At 44.7% G+C, this 19,822-nt stretch overlaps 1 protein-coding gene across 3 annotated transcripts in view; it reads right to left on the bottom strand.

Moving 5' to 3' along the window:
• The window catches only part of DROSHA (drosha ribonuclease III), an 83,313-nt gene that overhangs the window by 42,104 nt on the left and 21,387 nt on the right, over window positions 1-19,822 (bottom strand). For all 3 annotated transcript variants that reach the window (XM_053397087.1, XM_053397089.1, XM_053397088.1), the window contains exons 13-21: window positions 19,163-19,332; window positions 16,396-16,520; window positions 14,594-14,693; window positions 12,431-12,538; window positions 11,373-11,480; window positions 10,130-10,268; window positions 7,669-7,729; window positions 5,940-5,999; window positions 2,896-2,995 (exon numbers count right to left, since the gene is read on the bottom strand). In XM_053397087.1, coding sequence (XP_053253062.1) covers window positions 2,896-2,995; window positions 5,940-5,999; window positions 7,669-7,729; window positions 10,130-10,268; window positions 11,373-11,480; window positions 12,431-12,538; window positions 14,594-14,693; window positions 16,396-16,520; window positions 19,163-19,332 — 971 coding nt within the window. The remainder of the gene's footprint in view (window positions 1-2,895; window positions 2,996-5,939; window positions 6,000-7,668; window positions 7,730-10,129; window positions 10,269-11,372; window positions 11,481-12,430; window positions 12,539-14,593; window positions 14,694-16,395; window positions 16,521-19,162; window positions 19,333-19,822) is intronic.

Here is a 19,822-nt window from a genome sequence, read left to right as displayed (position 1 = left end):
TCGAGAGCTTTTTGTAGCTGAATTGGAAGGGTATAAATCCAAAAGGGAAAGATAGAGATGACCAGACCATGAGGAAACGTAAACCTGCCTGCTTTTTATTAATGGCTTGAGAGACGTCCAGAGAATGATGGCCCAAACGTGAAGCTTGGGTGGGCATTGTTGGGGTAAAGAACAACAAAGTGTGAGCAATTGGATGATTAAAATGGAAGGAGAGGGACTTTTGAGGTCCCCAAGAAATAAAAGGGAGGGGAATCCATGAACTATGCATCTTTGGGAGCGTTAAGTGGCACTGGTTAAAGGAAAGTAAATTGAAAGATCAATTGGAAGCCCTTGGGGCAGTAACTAAGTCACTGCTATGTTTTCAGGCGCATCTAGCACATCTGTAAATCTTTCAGTAGTTTTAAATACGAGGCAGGCTCTGCTTTATGGCTGCATTCAGAATCAGCACTGGTGAGGAACAATTTTTAAGCATACAGTGGTACCTCGGGTTAAGAACTTAATTCGTTCCGGAGGTCCGTTCTTAACCTGAAACTGTTCTTAACCTGAAGCACCACTTTAGCTAATGGGGCCTCCTGCTGCTGCCGCACCGCCAGAGCACGATTTCTGTTCTCACCCTGAAGCAAAGTTCTTAACCTGAGGTACTATTTCTGGGTTAGCGGAGTCTGTAACCTGAAGCGCCTGTAACTCGAGGTACCACTGTACAAAAGAGAGGGTTACAAACAGAGGTCTGGATTCTATTTTTCCAAAAAAAAAACAAACAAAGCTAAATTCATAAACGAAGAAAAATAGGGACATACATCTCAAACTATCTGGGGTGCAGAGCTCTTATTTAGTTAAGTGGAGCTTTGCCTAACATGGTGATGGGGGGGAAATTCCCTGCTAAACTCCAGATAAAGCTGATCTGAGTTGGCTGGCTGGGGAGGACACACGACGTCATTGCATAAGGTGAAAAAAAGATCTAAAATTGAGAAGCACGGAAGAAAGACAGAAAGCATTGGCTACATTATTATGCCACCAACTAAACTGTGCAAAACCAGCAAAAGAGTCAACTTGTGGCAGCTAATTGGTAAGAGAAGTCTCTTTGTATGCTTCCTCTGAAGCCTGAAATATTAGTCATTGTCACCAACAGGGATGACTTTCCTATTGCCGAAACCCATTGTGACGGTTCTGACCTTCTCAACCTGATCTGCTTCGAACAGGTCTTCCCTTCCGACGTGCCACGACTGCAATGTTTTGCAAGGTTCTTAAAAACCATCGTTTACTTTCACGAGCCTGTGATAAAAGCAGGTTGCAGGTAGCCTTTTTCGGAACAAGGACCCACCTGTAACCTTAAGCCACATTGACATCCTTTTACTGTGCAATGGCCCTTTTTGTCTTTCTCCCACTTTCTGCACTTTTTATTACAAGCCTCTTTAAACTATCAATCCCGACCAAGTCACGCATCCCATTTTGGCATAGCTGAGCTGGCAGAGCATGAAAGACTCTTAATCTCAGGATCGTGGGTTTGAGCCCCAAAAGATTCCTGCATTGCAGGGGGCTGGATTTCAGGGGTGGCCAACTCCCAAGAGACTGTGATCTACTCACAGAGTTAAAAACCGGCAATGATCTACCCCCTTTTCTGGGATTCAGGTCAAAGTTGTTGGGTGTTTTTCAGGGAGGAGGTAAAATGTTGAACTTTTTTAGGGGAGCCACAGTTGTTCAGCTTCTTTGTGGGGAGCCAATGATCTAGCAGTGATCTACCGCAGACGTCCAGTGATCTACCAGTAGATCACGATCTACCTCTTGGACATGACTGGATTAGACAATCCTACTGGTTCCTTCCAACTCTTCAGTTCTATGACTCTATGTAACAACAACAACAACAACAACAACAATTTATATCTCGCTCATCTGGCTGGGTTTCCCCAGCCACTCTGGGCAGCTATATATGTGGCATATTGTGGTATTGTATAAATAAATAATTATCCCAATGGAAGACCAACTGACTGCGTGAGTCCCCCCCCACCCCCACCCAAGAACTCTCACAATATTTAAATTACATTTTAAAATATATTACTATGTCAGCCCGTGTCTTTAGGCTGAAGAGCGGAGGGGGAAAATGTTTATTTAATTACCGTATTTTTCGCTCTATAACACGCACCCGACCATAACACGCACGTAGTTTTTAGAGGAGGAAAATCCGTAGGCATGCCACCCGTAGGCATCCCCTCCATAACACGCAGAGTCATTTCCCCTTACTTTTTAGGAGGAAAAAAGTGAGTGTTATGGTGCAAAAAATACGGTATATAAATAGTAAACAGACACATAATCCTGGGCCAAATGTTTTTGTTTTTTTCTTGGCCCTCCATTGTCTATCTGCTCCGGTCTACTTTCTCTACCATGTTACATAGACGGAACAATTTAGTTGTTAATGCCCCTTTCGTAAGTTGGGTTTAAAAGGGGACATACGTAAAGTGAATTGTGCCTAAAAGAAAACGCTCTGTGTATATTCCAAAGCATAGCTGATACGAGTCATCTCCCACTGAAAGCTCCTAATTAAACTCCTAATTTAAGTCTGTCCCCCCCTTTCTGTAAAAAAAACATCTAAAGCATGTTGGTCACCATCCAGACAGATCCTTGTAGGACATTGCAAGGCCTCAGAAGCACAAAGTGGCGTTTTCTGCCCCAACCCTAATTATGGCCCCTCATTTGGATGCTGCTTCTCAAAATATCTTGACTCCAAGGCGCGCCCAGTTGGGTCCTGTTTCTAATAAGATATAAAACTCTTCTGCCTACAAGGAGGTTGCAGTGCGGCCCCAAGAAAAAGACAAGTGTGGATCACCCACCTTCACTTAATGAATCCATCTTGGCAATTCAAAGCCAATTCAAACTGTGAAAATTTTTTTGCTAAGTTACCTTGGCCAGCATGGCAAGATGTTGGTTCTGAACGATGGCAGTACGGTACGTGGCTAAGCCCCCTTCCTCTAGACTTGGAAACAGGTAGTATAAATGAACACTGGAAAGAAAGGAGAAAAGGCACATCAAAAGCCGTAAATCTCTCAACGGCAGAGACACTTAGCAGCTGCCTCTCCCTGCAAGAAACCATCATTGTCTGCTCTTATGCACGAGGCAAAAACGTTTTCATGAACCTAGGCGTTTGGTCCTTAATATGGCACAGGAGTGGGGGAAGCTTTGGTCCTCCAGTTGTTACTGAACTGCAACTCCCATCAACTCCCGCAAGCAAGGGTGATAGGCAGGGAATGTGGGCTTTATAGTTCAGGAACATCTGAAAGGCAAAAGGTTCCCCACATTTGATGTAGAGGATACTTACCGTACTTTTCCGTGTATAAGACGAGGGTTGGTTTTTTTACAATAAAATAAGGTTTAAAAACCGGGGGTGTCTTATACATGGGTAGTGGGTGGGGTGACGGGTGATTTGTTGGGTTAGTGAATTACTGCATCCCTAAAAAAGCTGCACAACTCTGGGTCATTTTCTTAAATTGGAGTCCCCAAAAATAGTCAGCGTCTTATACACAGGGGCGTGTTATACACGGAAAAGTACGGTAAGTTATTGGTCATATTGGTCATGTTTAGGGCAGACTCAGCAAAATTAAGAGACATGATTCATTTAGCTTCATTAACTTCAACAGGTCTACTCTGAGTAAGGTGTAGTTGAATACAAAGCTAGGCCGACGGCCTCCTTTTTGTGTTCATCCTTTAAGTTGGTTATCTTAGCCGCACTTCCATGGAAACAAGGCAGCAAGTTTCATGGAAAGCAAGTTCCACTGAGTTCATCCTAGATTTACCCAGAAGTAAATCCAACTAAGTACAACGAGGCTTCCTCCTAGGTAAATGTGCAAAGGATTGCAGCTGGATGGCGCAATCCTATACAGGCCCCACTAACTTCAACAAGGCAGACTCCCTTTTTTGTGCAAACTCGCACAAAGACCGAGGCGTTTTGGCTGCCAGAACTGCCCCTACGAAGAAAGTTCTATGCTCACAGTGCCAATTTTCGAGCCTCAGAAAGATTACGTGTAAAAATGCACTGCGGAGGTTTACGTAAATAGAAGTACTCAGAGAGCTTGTTTTTGAGCATTAAATAAATCTGTCCTCCTTCAGCCCCTGCTATTTTCAGAGATAAAAGCCCACATACGGTTTTATGCAAACCAAACAATGCAAAAAGCCGCTCATCTCAAAGTAGTTGTTGGAAGGCACCGATGGCATTTTCCTTTTCTTCTTCTGTAACATCTTAACACTTTGGGAGCCTCTCTCTACATAAGTAGACCACTTTTCCCATTACAAACGGACACATCTGAGATCTGGAAATGAGCTTCAAATCTCCCACCCTGGAGTTTTGGGTACTACCTGCTGTCACAAATGACACTTACCAAGGAAATGGCTGCTGTTTTCACTAGGCTATAAAATGTCAATTTTACATTATTTTTGTCGGGGTTTTTTTTGTTTCTTTCTGAGAAGAGCCTATGCAGGAAAAATGAAAGCCACCTTCCATTAACAGGGAATATGTTAGTGATTTATTCCAAATACAGGAGCACGAAACTGCAAACTACCGGAAGGCAAAACGCCAAGTGCGCCATTATGAAGTCGGGATTAATGAGTAATAACCCCACACTTGGGAGAGAGAATTGGGTGGGGGGTGGGATTCAAAGTTTATTTGCAAACACACTTTTTGCTTGAGATTATAGCCGGAAAGATCAAGGAGCTCCGTGACAGGAAGATGACACGTTCCAAAATGATGTATTTCTTTTATTTCCCAACTATAAACTTTGAAGCGTTTGGTCCTAGACTAGCTATTCTCCAGAGCTGTTATGAGCAACTCTCAATTACATCTGACAGGACACAGTCATCAGCTTTTCATCTCAGAGTATTACACTTTAGGCCCTCGGCTTGGAATGAAACTTCAAATGAAGACACGAGGCAGGGGATACGGACTTGGCAGACCAAAAACCTTTTGCATCTACTTTTGGGGCTGCTGACAAACTAGAGAGCAAAAGGTACCAGTTGATGACAGAATATCTAGAATTGGATCTGGGTTCAATTCTGAGCTGAAAGGTAAAGGGACCCCTGACCAATAGGTCGAGTCGTGGCCGACTCTGGGGTTGCGGCGCTCATCTCGCTTTATTGGCCAAGGGAGCCGGCTTACAGCTTCCAGGTCATGTGGACAGCATGACTAAGCCGCTTCTGGCGAACCAGAGCAGCGCACGGAAACGCTGTTTACCTTCCCGCTGGAGCGGTACCTATTTATCTACTTGCACTTTGATGTGCTTTCGAACTGCTAGGTTGGCAGGAGCAGGGACCGAGCAACGGGATCTCACCCCGTCGCGGGGATTCGAACCGCCGACCTTCTGATCGGCAAGTCCTAGGCTCTGTGGTTTAACCCACAGCGCCACCCTCGTCCCGATTCTGAGCTTAGTCCTAAGCAAACTGAGATACAGACAGGAACGTGCTTGAAGCATTTTAAGCGCCATCTAAATTACTTCTTGTTTCTTTTTCTTTTTTAAAAAAGACTTTTGTGTGGCCTATTTGAACAACAACAAAGCCAATAAATTATTTTTTTTAAAAAAAGAAAAGAAAAGAAAAGAAATGAAAAGAGACTTGATTCCCCAAGGGCCTCTCTTCCGCATCTGAAAAGCAGGAATGATGCCAATTTAGCTTGCAAGAATACGAGGGAGATGGAAAAAATACAGATTTTGGCATGTTTAGCACACTGGAAGCGACACATAAATGTCTACTTTTGGTTTTTTAAAAAAACAACTACAGCAAAGGTCTTTGGTGTTTCAGAACAAAAAAAAATAAATGACATCGGAGTTTTAATTGGCAGAATACCCTTTCAACTGCATGATAGCCCAAAACAAATCAGGATTTTTTAAAAATGTTTTATTTTAATGAGCAAGGTATGATTTTATAGCAGAAGGTGCGTTAGGAGTGAACCCAATACTCACCTAGTTAAAAATTCAACCACGGCATCTCCCAAAAATTCCAAGCGCTCGTTGTGGTTGATCCTGCAAACAGACAAATGCAGGGATCGTTACACGTGACCCCTACGCGTATGAGTAATTAGCAATGGATAAACAACAGCCGGCCAATTCCTTGGGGCGATAAAGCAAAAAAGAGTTAGGCTCCCACTGCTTTTGGTCTTCAACACACCATCCTCTGATGCCCAACAGTGGATATTTGGGTTTCTTCTGCGTGGCACAAAAAAACCACAGGCAGCCAGAAAGGTAATAAGGCTGATCTTAATGTTGTGTCAACTTATTAACCAAAGGAAAAGATAATGATGTGCAATGGCATGCTGAGACCAGCTTCCGCGTGCCCTGCCATCGCCCTGGGTGATTTAAAGAGAAGCCTCCTCCTAGGCCATCTACAGGATTTTGGCACGGTGCCATGCAAGAAGAAAAAGAAAGCCTCTTGCAGGGAGTTCAGAATCCTCTGTTTGGTACAGCATCGCGGCCCCTCCTGCTCTTTTCCTGCACGCTCTTTTGGCACTGGCACGGAAAGAGGCTTGGCGGGAGCGCTTGGGCATTTGTCGGAAAGCAGGTGTGCTGAGTGTGTTTTTCAGGCTAGAAAGAAATCACTAACAAACAGCAGAATTCCAGGTGGTTACTGCAATGAGGCGAAAGGTGCAGAGGCCACAAACACGTTTACCGGGAGCAGTTCCAACTATTGCTGGAAATGCAGTGTTTCCCCTAACTGAAAGCTGGGGAAACCCAGCCAGATGGGTGGAGTGTAAATACAATTATTATTATTATTATTATTATTATTATTATTATTATTATTATTATCATTATCATTAACAGTTCTGTTCTGATCCCACTTACTGCAATGGGCCAGCGAGCTCATAATTGCAACAACTATCATCCAGAAACTATGTCATTTGTGTAAAGGTAAACGTAAAGGACCCCCTGTTCTCAGCCTGTGGGTCCCCAGATGTTGTTGGACTACAACTCCCATCATCCCTGAGCTCTGGCCTTGCTAGCTAGGGATGATGGGAGTTGTAGTCCAACATCTGGGGACCCACATGTTGAGAACTACTGCGCCTGGATGGTTAAGCCCAGTCAAAGGCGACTCTGGGGTTGCGGCGCTCATCTCGCTTTCAGGCTGAGGGAGCCAGCGTTTGTCCACAGACAGCTTTCTGGGTCATGTGGCCAGCATGACTAAACCACAGCATGACTAAACCACTCAACCACTTCTGGTGCAAGGGAACACTGTTTACCTTCCCGCCACAGCGGTGCCTATTTATCTACTTGCACTGGTGTGCTTTCCAACTGCTAGGTTGGCAGGAGCTGGGACAGAGCAACAGGAGCTCACCCCGGTGCATGGATTCGAATGCTGGCCTTCTGATTGGCAAGCCCAAGAGGCTCAGTGGTTTAGACCACAGCGCCAGCCGCGTTACTGCAAAGAGGCGAAAGGTGCAGAGGTCACAAATAGGTTGACTGGTAGCGGTTCTGACCATGCGGCACTGCAATATCCTGTTGCTGGAAATGCACAGTTCCTCCTAACTGAAAGCTGTCCAGAACGGCTGGGGAAACCCAGCCAGATGGGCAGAGTATAAATAATAAAGTTATTATTATTATTGTCATTAACAGTTCTGTTCTGATCCCACTTACTGCAATGGACCAGCGAGCTCATAATGGCAACAATTACCACCCAGAAATTATGTTGTTTGCGTACCTGGAAGGGGTTGGATCATCTTGCCCAAGACGTGACATGATATTGATCAAGGTGTTTATACCTGGGAGGAAAGAAATACAAACCGCGTGATATTTAAAAGGTAACTCCATGTAAACAGGCACAATTTCTTTTAAGGGTTCAGCACAAAAGTACCCTTCCAATAATGTGAATTATGTATTGTCGTCTGAACAGTAAAAGGGACGCGAGTGGTGCTGTGGTCTAAACCACAGAATCTAGGGCATGGGTAGGAAAACTAAGGCCCGGGGGCCAGATTTCGCCCAATCACTTTCTATATCCGGCCCGCGGACGATCTGGGAATCAGCATGTTTTTGCAGGAGTAGAATGTGTCCTTTTATTTAAAATGCATCTCTGGGTTATTCGTTGGGCATAGGAATTCATTCATTTCCCCCCACCCCCCAAAAATATAGTCCGGCCCCCCACAAGGTCTGAGGGACAGTGGACCGGCCCCCTGCTGAAAAAGTTTGCTGACCCCTGGCCTAGGGCTTGCCGATCAGAAGGTCAGCGGTTCGAATCCCCGCGACGGGGTGAGCTCCCGTTACTCGGTCCCAGCTCCTGCCCACCTAGCAGTTTGAAAGCACATCAAAGTGCAAGTAGATAAATAGGTACCGCTCTGGCGGGAAGATAAATGGTGTTTCCGTGTGCTGCTCTGGTTTGCCAGAAGCGGCTTAGTCATGCTGGCCACATGACCCGGAAGATGTCTGCGGACAAACGCCGGCTCCCTCGGCCAGTAAAGCGAGATGAGTGCCGCAACCCCGGAGTAGTTCACGACTGGACCTAATGGTCAGGGGTACCTTTACCCTATCTGAACAGTAAATGATTAAGCTTATGACATACGTTTGTAGAAAGGTTAGAGCTTATTGGGATATGATATATAATGAATTGAAAAGGGTGTTGAAAATAACGTTTGTTTTAAAAAAAAAACCAGCAGCTCTTCTATTGGGAACGATAGGGACAGAACTACCTAAACCATATAGAAACTTATTCACTTATGTGACCACAGCGGCAAGAATGTTACTTGCCCCAAAATGGAAAGAAGCAGAAGTCCCAGCAAAGGAAGAATGGATACAAAAACTTATGGAATACGCAGAAATGCTGAAACTTACCAGAAGAATAAGAAATCAAGATAACAAACTTTTAATAAAAGAATGGAAATGGTTTAATGAATATTTGCAGATAAATTGTAAAGAGATAAGAGCATCGACAGGATTATTGTAATAACCTGCAGTTTCATAAGAGTATATATTTAAAGTAGATGAATAAATGAGTAAATTAAATTAATTAGGATATGCAGAAGATATTAAAAATAAATTTAAAGAACCACAGAAAGAGGAGGAAGTCGTTTTGAATTGTTAAAATGATTGTGAAATTAGTGAAATGTATAAACCTGAGAAAAAAAATTTGAAGGGGAAAAAGCTTATAACATAGGTTTGTATAGCAATAGCTACCTCTGTATCACAATAGCCAAGTACCTCTGTAGAATCAAAATCCACCTGCAATTTCTCCAGTCCCAACCCTTTTTGACCACTGCCCAAGCTTTTTGGCTTTGGGCATTCACCACGTGTAAAGCCCATCCTCTCCATACCTTAGTCTGGAAAGTCTCCCTTTTTTTTTAGCAAACTATCCATTCAACTCAGATGACCATCTTAACTCCACAAACCTGGGAATATGCCCCATTGAATTCAATTGGATTTACTTTACACAACCACCCTGCAGCTAGTAAAATAATGGGGACCGAACTATGCAAAAAAAGTTTGGCTTGTAAACCTAGATTTCTACATGCAAGCAGCACAAGAGCTCTGCCTACTTTTGCCACCTCGTTGCAGAACAGCAATTGACATTCGGGCGAAGAGAATGCAACATGCGAAACGGTCTTATGAGAAGGCTTGCTGGTTCTGGTCGGCACCAGGATGCATGACCACCTGGCAAGGACACATAAGTATACCTGAAGGAGCGTCTCTATCCCCATCGTTCAGCCTGGACACTGAGGTCCAGCTCCAAGGGCCTTCTGGCGGTTCTCTCCCTGCGAGAAGCGAGGCTACAGGGAATCAGGCAGAGGGCCTTCTCGGTAGTGGCGCCCGCCTGTGGAACACCCTCCCACCAGATGTCAAGGAAATAAACAACTATCTGACTTTTAGAAGACATCTGAAGGCAGCTCTGTTTAGGGAAGTTTTTAATGTTTGATGTTTTATCGTGTTTTTAATATTCTGTTGAGAACCGCCCAGAGTGGCTGGGGAAACCCGGCCAGATGGGTGGGGTATAAGTAATAAATTATTATTATTATTATTATTATTATTATTATTATTATTATTATTATTATTATTATTATTCTGCCTTGGGTTCCCCAAGGGAAGAAAGGTGGTATATGCAGTAGAGGAAAGGAAGTAAAACAGATGAGGAGAAAGAAGTCAGAGGGGGAAATCATGACACCAGCAAAACGTACCTTTTTTCCTCATATGCATATGGTGGACTTTCCTATCTCCATATTTGGGCTGCCGGATGCCGCAGTTGGACAAAGAATTTCTGGCATGGTCTGGATTCATCCCGAAGTTTAGGTGATGACTTGGGTGAGTCATGGCCAGCTGTAAAGGCGGCAGAATCCCAAAGCAAAGACAAAACAGCCCTGTAAGCCTGAACTGCTCATTCCAATCGCTGCAAATCTTTAAAACGGACGGCTGCCGTGAAATTTCAGCAGCGCAGAACCACCCCCAGTTTTCACAACCGATCAAGCAACTTCAGAAGTTTTGGTTGTTCAAGTCCTCAGCGTCAGTAAGTGCCAATAGCTAAACATTGCAACTCAGTTCCAAAGACAACTTATAGTCCAGGAACATGTGGAACCGGCACGGTTAGAGGCAGAGTTCAAAACTCCCATTGTTCTGGGCGCGTTTTGTGACAGGGAATTTCATGAGCGCAAGCAGTTTCTGAGCTCTAAAATTACAGACTGAAATTGCATATTGTGGGGAAAAGGAAAAGGCATGTACTTTTCAACGCTTTCCATTTTTACTCTATTTGTTCACTTTAAAAAAGCAACAGAAAACTGCACATGAGGATCTAATTGCTGAAGCAAATAACCATGTAAAAATATCAGGCATGATAAAATCTTTGCTCTTAATGGCATATTGTCTGACACCTTTGTTTCGTATTCACAGGAATGCAGGTAGACTAGATCTAGAATACTTGGGTTACCTCCACCTTATAAACATAAACAGCTCCTCCGTCCTTCTCCTTATATTCCACCCCTCTCCATCCTTTCATTGACCCCCCTCCAACCAACTCCCTGGACGCATCTACATGGGTCAGTTAAAACGTTAAAAATACGTTATAAACATGTGACACCAGAGGGCGCTGTAGAGCAATGGGAAATGGCACTGAGAGCTATACTGCCTTTTTAAAAAGTGTTTTTACAGATCAGTACAGATCCAGCCCCTCTCTCTGCTCCAACCGCAACAAGGCCCTCTGCGCACCATGTGATGCCAATGGCCGGTGCTTCCGACTCATTCTTTGGCTCCCTGATTGGCTGCCTTCATCAGCCACCATCTCTAGGTCGGCCTGGTCAGTTCTCTGGTTCTGCCGCCCACAAGCTAATGCAAACTTACCAGCGCATCTATTCCCTGCTCCTTTCCCCACCGCCACAATGCAACTTCAAACACATGGGAGTGCATTTCGGTCTGTAACCTTCAGCTTACCTGCAATAAGCAGCGATCTTTAAAAGTGTAGCCTATCAGTTTATCCAGATGCATCAGACATTGATGGTAGCGGATATGATGAGTCAGAACTGGAAGCATCATGGCATGCTAGGAGAAAGAATTGTCATTATTTATTTACCTGGAACTTTTAGCCCTATGTTTTTTTCAAGTATTGTTTTTAACACTTGATTGGGAGCCGCCCAGAGTGGCTGGGGAAACTCAGCCAGATAGGCGGGGTATAAATAATAAATTATTATTATTCTATTATATTATTCAAGTAGTGGTTGAAGTGCTGGCCTAGGCCCTAGGAGACCAGGGTTCAAATCCCCCACATTGCACATGAGCCACTATAAGAATGGTCAACAGTAGGTTGATTTTTAGGTTTACGCAGGTCATGCAATAAGATTGAATCTGCCCAGCTAATTCTTTGATGATGATTTTTTGCTTGCTTGTTGCCTGTTTAAATCATCAAGCAAAGAAAAGTGCATACAGTGTCTCCACTTTCAATTCATGGAGTCTTTTTTGGCAACTTGCTTACATTCGGTACGAGACACTGCTGCAGCTGATGATGATGATGATGATGATGATGATGATGATTTATTTACCGCCCTATACCAGAGGTCTCACAGAATAAAATCAAAATGTAAAACCACAAAATGCATAATCAAAATAAAATAAAAATAAAAACAACCCAATAACCCCCCCCCCCAAAAAAAAAATCCCTACATTTTCAAAAGGGCATAGGATGTCAGTCAAATCAACCCAAGGTCTGGTTGAAGAGGAATGTTTTTGCCTGGCACTTAAAGGTATATGACGAAGGTGCTAGGTGAACTTCCTTAGGAAGAGCATTCCATAGATGGGGAGCCACTACAGAGAATATAACAGAGGTTCTTGAGAGAGAGTTGAAGGCCCTTGGCTTGGAAGATGGCAGCAACGCCGGGAGGGGCCTCCCTCGCCACCCCTATCCCAGCTGCCTCATCCGCAAGCCTCAGATTTTACACACATAAATAAAATGCATATGCTTCGTTCGCTAGGGATAAGGAAGGGTATCCACTCACCTGACAGACATCGGAGCGGATGCCCGTTTTCCAGAAGCCTTGGCTGCTCAGCTCGACGGTCACCTCACGACGCATGGTGTTTTTCTGCCTAATTTTCTGAAGTGCTTCCTTTAAAGCAAAAAAAAAACAAAAGGGGGGGTGGTTATCTCTGTAGGACCTGACCTGGGATAGCTCAGCAGAGCAACTTAAACTGCCCCTACGTGCATTCAGAAAAGAGAGTCTTCAGTCAATGGGGCTTCTCTCACTCGCTGCTTGGGACATTGGAGCAAAACACGCCATAAGAAAACGAGAATAGCCACCCCCCACCCCCTATGCCAAGGGTCAGCAAACATTTTCAGCAGGGGGCCAGTCCACTGTTCCTCAGACCTTGTGGGGGGCTGGACTATATTTTGAAAAATAATAATGAATGAATTCCTATGCCCCACAAATAACCCATTCTAAATAAAAGCACACATTCTACTCATGTAAAAACACCAGGCAGGCTCTACAAATAACCCAGAGGTGCATTTTAAATAAAAGGACACATTCTACTCATGTAAAAACATGCTGATTCCCAGACCGTCCACGGGCCGGATTTAGAAGGCAACTAGGCCGGATCTGGCCCCTGGGCCTTAGTTTGCCTACCCAATCCCTATGCGCTAGGATAGTTCAATGGCCTTTGGGCCCTAGTGCTTGGCCTTAGAGTTCCAACGTCTTTCTCACACTTAAATAATACCACATCAATCTGCTCTTCCACTCCCAACCTGGGTTTGTATCAAACCTAGAAAGCTGCTGAAGATCAATGTAGACAGTGCTAAGATGGACTGATGATCCGGCTTGCTATAAGGCACGTTCTGGGAAAATGACTACCAGGTTTGTGCAAATAACACTCTGGAGGTGTGGACAGGAGCCACACGCAGCACCTGAGCAGTTCCTCAAAGGCTTAAGATCATACCAACACAGAAAGCGCCATGGTGTGTCAGATCAAGTTTCACTAAGTCCGGCATTCTTTTCAAAAACTCCAGAATCTGATGCTCTCAGAGGCATCTGTTTGGCTACTGCGATAACCGGACGCTGACTCTGGCGGGCTTTGGCCTGATCCAGCAGGCCTCTTCTTTTGCTTCTGTCAGACCCAGGGCAATCCGCCAGAAATTGACCATTGGTCCAGAAGCTCAGCCTTCTGTAGAGCTGGCTGATATACTGATTAATTGGCATTCAGATTGGGACACCCGTTTCGGGCCATTTGAGCTGGCAATACATTAAAGGTAAAGGGACCCCTGACCATTAGGTCCAGTCGTGGCCGACTCTGGGGTTGCGGCGCTCATCTCGCTCTAAAGGCCGAGGGAGCCAGCGTACAGCTTCCGGGTCATGTGGCCAGCATGACAAAACCGCTTCTGGCGAACCAGAGCAGCACACGGAAACGCCGTTTACCTTCCTGCCTGAGCGGTACCTATTTATCTACTTGCACTTTGACGTGCTTTCGAACTGCTAGGTTGGCAGGAGCAGGGACTGGCCTGCAAATGCTGTCTGCACCTTTGAGGAAGCCCCATATGCTCCTTGCATGAGACGGAGCAGTATGGGGCTCGCTCAGTTGTGGGGGCGGCCTTGGTAGAGGTATACCAAGTAGGGCTGGTCAAGATCTGGTTTTCAACTTTGCGATATATCACCAGCCCCCACAACTGAGCAGTTTAATGAAGCCCCTGTGCCCCTCCAGTTTGCATGAGCCAGAGCAATATCGGGCCTTGGTAGGGGTGGGCAATGTATTTCGGTTGCTTCTTGCTCCCCTAAAGTGGGGAAGAAGAGGCAGCCAGGATAAATTCCAGGCATCGTGATATATCGGCATATTGCACTATTAAGCTGCTGATATATCACAATGTCGAAAACCAGATATCGCCCAGCCCTAGTCTGTTGTTGTTGTTGAAAAAAAGGAAAACCTGTATCTGGAAATCTGTGGCAGAGAGCATGAGGCAGAGGAAAGGAATAAATTAAAATGCCAAAGGTCTAAATTGCTTTGGAAACAAGAACTGTGCTATTTGCAAATGGCAATATTTTCCAACACCCTCTTCAGGGTTCAAGTCTGAGTAAAGGCAACAGCAACGTAAAGAAACAAAACATGGTATATAGACACACAGAGAAATTAGGACGGGTATGAAATAAAATAAATAAAATAAAATAGCAGCATACTTCTCTTTGCACAAGTTTCTGCTTATCCGCTTGTTTCACTTTGGGGCTGTTAGCCAGCAGGTGGCGCAATTTCACATAACTCTTCCAGAGTTTTTGGTATCTGAAAATTAAAATTAAAATAAAAAGAAAGTTGGATGGGAGATAAATCAGTCTTGATCCGTTTCCTTTTTGTTTTTAGTTAAGACGGCTGCCTAGTAATTCTCAGGTTCATACTGGAAAGAAATCCTTTCCTATCCTTATATGGAAACTGGCATTATCTTGAAAAGAGAGCATAGCCAACATTTCGCAGCTAAGCAAAGGCTGACGGGCCTTGTTTCTTTACAATTGGAAGAGCGCATCATTGCTTGGACCACAGCCTATGGACTCGGGCCTTTGGAATGCTCCCAAAACCAGGTTTTTTTTCCTTTACGTGAGACAGTGTCTACGTGAGGCGAACTACGAGGAGTTGCAGGAAGAATCAAGCTGGTGAGAGATCTGCTATAACAAAATGTAGCAGTGATGGGTAAAAGCTTGAATGGTAATGGGTAAAAATTTGGGCAGCCATTAGAAAATTTTACAGAGGATAAGGCTATCCATGGCTACCAGGATGGCCTCAGTATTAGGACTGGGCGATATATCACCTCAAAGCAGGTTGAAGTCCCTATCGTGATATCAGTTTCGTAGTTTTTGACCTGGCAATACAGTGGTGCCTTGCAAGACGAAATTAATTCGTTCCACGAGTCTTTTCGTCTTGCGATGTTTTTCATCTTGCGGAGCATGGTCAGTCGCAACTGCACCTCTTCAAGCGGTTTTTAAAAAAAAGGAAACAAACTCGCAAGACGTTTTCGTCTTGCGAAGCAAGCCCATAGGGAAAATCGTCTTGCGAAGCAACTCAAAAAACGAAAAACTCTTTCGTCTTGCGAGTTTTTCGTCTTCCGAGGCATTCGTCTTGCGAGGTACCACTGTATCAGCATATTGCAATGTTTGGCTGGTGATATCTCACAAAGCTGAAAACCAGCTGCATCCTTATTTCAGACATTTTGATATATCAGTATACCACACTGTTTAGCTGGTGATATCTCACAGTTGAAAACCAGATATTGTCTAGCCCTACTGTTCACCTCTAGCCTTGTTCCATCATTATTTCAGACATTGTGATATATCGGTGCATCGTGATGTTTAGCTGGTGATATATCACAAAGTTGAAAACCAGATCTTGACCAGCCCTACTTGGTATACCAGTTTCTGGGGAACGCAATGGAAAGAGAGTGCTCATGTCCCAGTCATGGACATGCCAAAGGCAACTGCTTGGGCCCATGTGAGAGCAGAAGGAAATGGTTCTTAAGACAATAATAGTGAATGGACAGCCAAACATTTCGCAGATTACTCCCCAGGGAACCAAACAATGTTAATGATCCATCATGCAATGCACAAAACATAAGGGAATTGAGTCTTTAGGGAACCCACAGAAATTAAGAGAGGGGAAATTGGTGCTGGCTCAAAATAAATGGTCTACGGTTTACAATATAAGGATTTCATTTTAAAAGGCATGCATGCTTTTGAAACAAAATTAAAGGAATGCAGAAAGCAAAACCTTTTCACTTAAGGGGGGAAAGAAAGCATTTCAGAGTCCAGAATTTTACTGTGCAGCGCAGAACAATGACTGATTTTTGCTCCCCCACCCTTTTCCTCTATTCTCCAGAGTACTATCGCAGTGGGTGTTTGTAACTGCTTTAACAGAAGCAGTTGCTTCTTGCACCTGCCCATCAACAGCAAGGCTGTTAAGACTGCATTCAGCCCCAGGCTTGACAATAATTGCTTACTGTGGGTCTCCAGCATAACTGAGTTGAGCAGGTCGTATTCCAAAGTGGACAATGATTGGGAAAGTAATCACATCAGGGTTGAACTGCTCACGATCCAATTGATCAATGCGAACCGAGCTGGGCTTCTGGAGCAAGCGGAGGAAAAAGATCAAACAATTAAATTTAGGTAACAGTGGCTCTATCGCAGGCATATATAACTTTCCGAAAACGGCCTCTCCGCAGAGGAAGAGCCGGCCCCAAAGACAGCAGGGCCCATTCCAGCTTCCACTGTCTCGTTTCCACTCGGCAAACGAATGTGAAACCCAACTGTGGTTTCAAATCCTTGTGAAACGAGAAGTCGAGCCAGCTATGGCTAAGGGAGGAGGGAGCATGTGTTCCGGAGACTGGCTCCTGATTCGTTAACCACTGAACGGACCTGTTATGGACTAGCGGGGAAAAGAGAGTTGAATGACCACACCTAGGCTTGTATGAAATGCAGCCCCCTTGCTAGCTGAAGGATTTCTGTGCATGCCACAGGACTTTCCTCCAGTGACGTAGCGTGGGTTGCTGGAGTCCGGGGCTGCACAGAGCGAGGTGGTGGGAGGGAGGGGAACGCATGCACATTCAACTGCCTAATGATGACCGCGTCACCCGGGAGATCACAGCCACAGAGATAAGAAGAGTCATTCCGTTGTCTAGAGAGGTCACTCCCTGGTTCTCAGGGAGAAGTCGTTTTCAAGGGAGCCCAGTGACGGAAGTGCGCAGCTCTATCGAGGCAGCACCGGGGGTTGGAATTTTGCGCCCCCTAAGAATTTTGCGCCCAAGGCAACCACCACTCTGCCCCTCCCCACGTTACACCAATGTTTTCCCCTGCCTCCTTCCCCCCCATATGTACTACATCCTTCCCAAATCAAGAGGATGGGTATGCAAGTTGAAAGACTATCTCGCTCTGCACAGGATACAATAAGATGCACACCACAGACGACGATTTTCCCACTTAGAACTTCCCTGGAGTTAAAAGCAAAGTCAAGAGACAACAGGAAAACTGTCTACCAATGATTGATTTCACTGTTTACGCTGCACATGTTTAAAGCGAGAGTGAATTGCTAAGGGTTCGTTACAGCTAAAAGGAGAGATATAACTGAGGAAATAAATCCGTCACACAAAAATACCACGCTCCGTTCAGCTTTTCCTCGCACCACCAACCCAAACTCTAGAGCGACAAGGTAGCCAACGAAAGGGGTGTGCGCAGAAGCACTGTTCGAAGTGTGTGAAGGACTTCACAGAATTTAAAGGTATTCTAAAAAATTTAAAAGGTTAGGTACTGCAAGACGTCCCTTCTCCTTCCTGAGCTTGTTTAGCCTTCGCTCAGATATAAAGAAACAGAAACTCCCCCCCCCCAAATATCTCTCTTGCTATTTATTACCGGCAGGAATTAAAATGTGCCCTTGTCACGGAAGGAACGAGAAAGAGCGGAAACAAGCAAACTGTGGCCATTCTTCTCCTTCCTCCTCGACTTATTACTGACAAAGAAAGCTGTAACTACAAAACACACCAATAAAACAGCTCTCTCATAAGCCTCTCCTGATCTTTCCCTATTGTGCCGAATGAGAGCTTTATTTCTGAGCTCCACAATCGCAAGGCGAAACTTTCAACGGCAAAACCCAGGACATTCCTATCATTCCAAAAAAAAAGAAAGAAAAAATATGTGGCTATTGTGCAGCATTACAATGGACACCAAGCCCAATCTCTATAGAATAAAGCAAGCAGAATTGTGTGTACATCTGCGTGTACATCTGCTTCCTGGAGGACTTGTGGCATCCCTATGCAGTGTTGTTGGAGAAGGAGATGGGGAGGACGACAGTGTGGACAACTTTAGTGACACCCAAGACACTAAAACCTTAGGTGCCAGGCAAAAACGTTCCTTTATAACCAGGCCTTTGGTTGATTTGATTGACATCCTATGCCTAAACTGTGGGGGGGGGGTTGGGGGGGATATTGGGTTGTTGTTTTTATTTAGATTATATATTTTGTGGTTTTGTATTTTGATTTTGTTCTGTGAACTGCCCTGAAACCTCCAGGTATAGGGCAGTATATAAATCCAATAAATAATAATAATAATAATAATAATAATAATAATAATAATAATACAGTCATACCTTGGATCCCGAATGCCTTGGCTCCCAAACAAATTGGCTCCCGAACAATCGAAACTTGGAAGCGAGTGTTCCGGTTTTCCCTCACTGTGATAAGTGAGGTTACAGGGAATCAGGCAGAGGGCCTTCTCGGTAGTGGCGCCCGCCCTGTGGAACGCCCTCCCACCAGATGTCAAAGAAATAAACAACTATCTGACTTTTAGAAGATATCTGAAGGCAGCTCTGTTTAGGGAAGTTTTTAATATTTCATGTTTTATCGTGTTTTTAATATTCTGTTGGAAGCCACACAGAGTGGCTGGGGAAACCCAGCCAGATGGGTGGGGGAATAAATAAATTATTAATTATTATTATTATTATCATCATCATCATCATCATCATCATCATCATCATCATCATCATTTGCACCCACGGATGCTGTGTTGGCTTACGACCCTAGATGACTACCTTTTATTGTCCTGCATGACTGCTTCTTAATGTTTCGTTGTCCCTAAGATGGCCAAACAATGCACTGCTTTTGGGCAGCTGGCCTAGGCCGCAAACAAAATAAATCAATAGATTGGGAGAGATGGAATTGATTGTGGTTCGGGGTTTGGGCACAACAAGAAAACTCAGTCTGAGAACATTTACAGTACCATGCCAGGGCTGGTGACGATCATCCCCTTGCATTCCTCGGCATATTTCTGCCACTCCAGCTCCTCCCATTGTAGCATATTGGCAATCTCCTCTTCTGGCACCAGCGGCTTATTGCAGCGTAACAAATACAGCAGAATCTGGTGCATGGACAGCACTTCTTTCCCTCCATCTTCAAAGAAAAAAGAAGAGAAGAAGAAGAAGAGGAGTTTGGATTTGATATCCCGCTTTATCACTACCCGAAGGAGTCTCAAAGTGGCTAACAATCTCCTTTCCCTTCCTCCCCCACAACAAACACTTTGTGAGGTGAGTGAGGCTGAGAGACTTCAGAGAAGTGTGACTAGCCCAAGGTCACCCAGCAGCTGCATGTGGAGGAGCGGAGACGCAAACCCAGTTCCCCAGATTACGAATCCACTGCTCTTAACCACTACACCACACTGGCTCTGATCCCAAACACTGTTTCTAGAGGAAGCAGAAGTAGGCGTCAAAAGGAAGCAACAGCAGTCAGGGTCGCAAATGACTCTAACAAAAGGTAACGGCTGCGATCCCAAACATGTCCTATTCATTGGGATTTATTCCGAGGTTGGCGGGGTTAGGATTGCAGACTGTAGATGGTTCAAGGCCACCGGCACGTTCAGAAATTGGTGGGAATTAACTGGAGG

The sequence above is a fragment of the Podarcis raffonei genome, chromosome 7, assembly GCF_027172205.1.
Source record: "Podarcis raffonei isolate rPodRaf1 chromosome 7, rPodRaf1.pri, whole genome shotgun sequence".
In the NCBI taxonomy this organism is placed as follows: domain Eukaryota; kingdom Metazoa; phylum Chordata; class Lepidosauria; order Squamata; family Lacertidae; genus Podarcis; species Podarcis raffonei.
The sequence above is the reverse complement of the archived record's forward strand: the minus strand, read 5'-3'. Positions and strand labels throughout refer to the sequence as shown.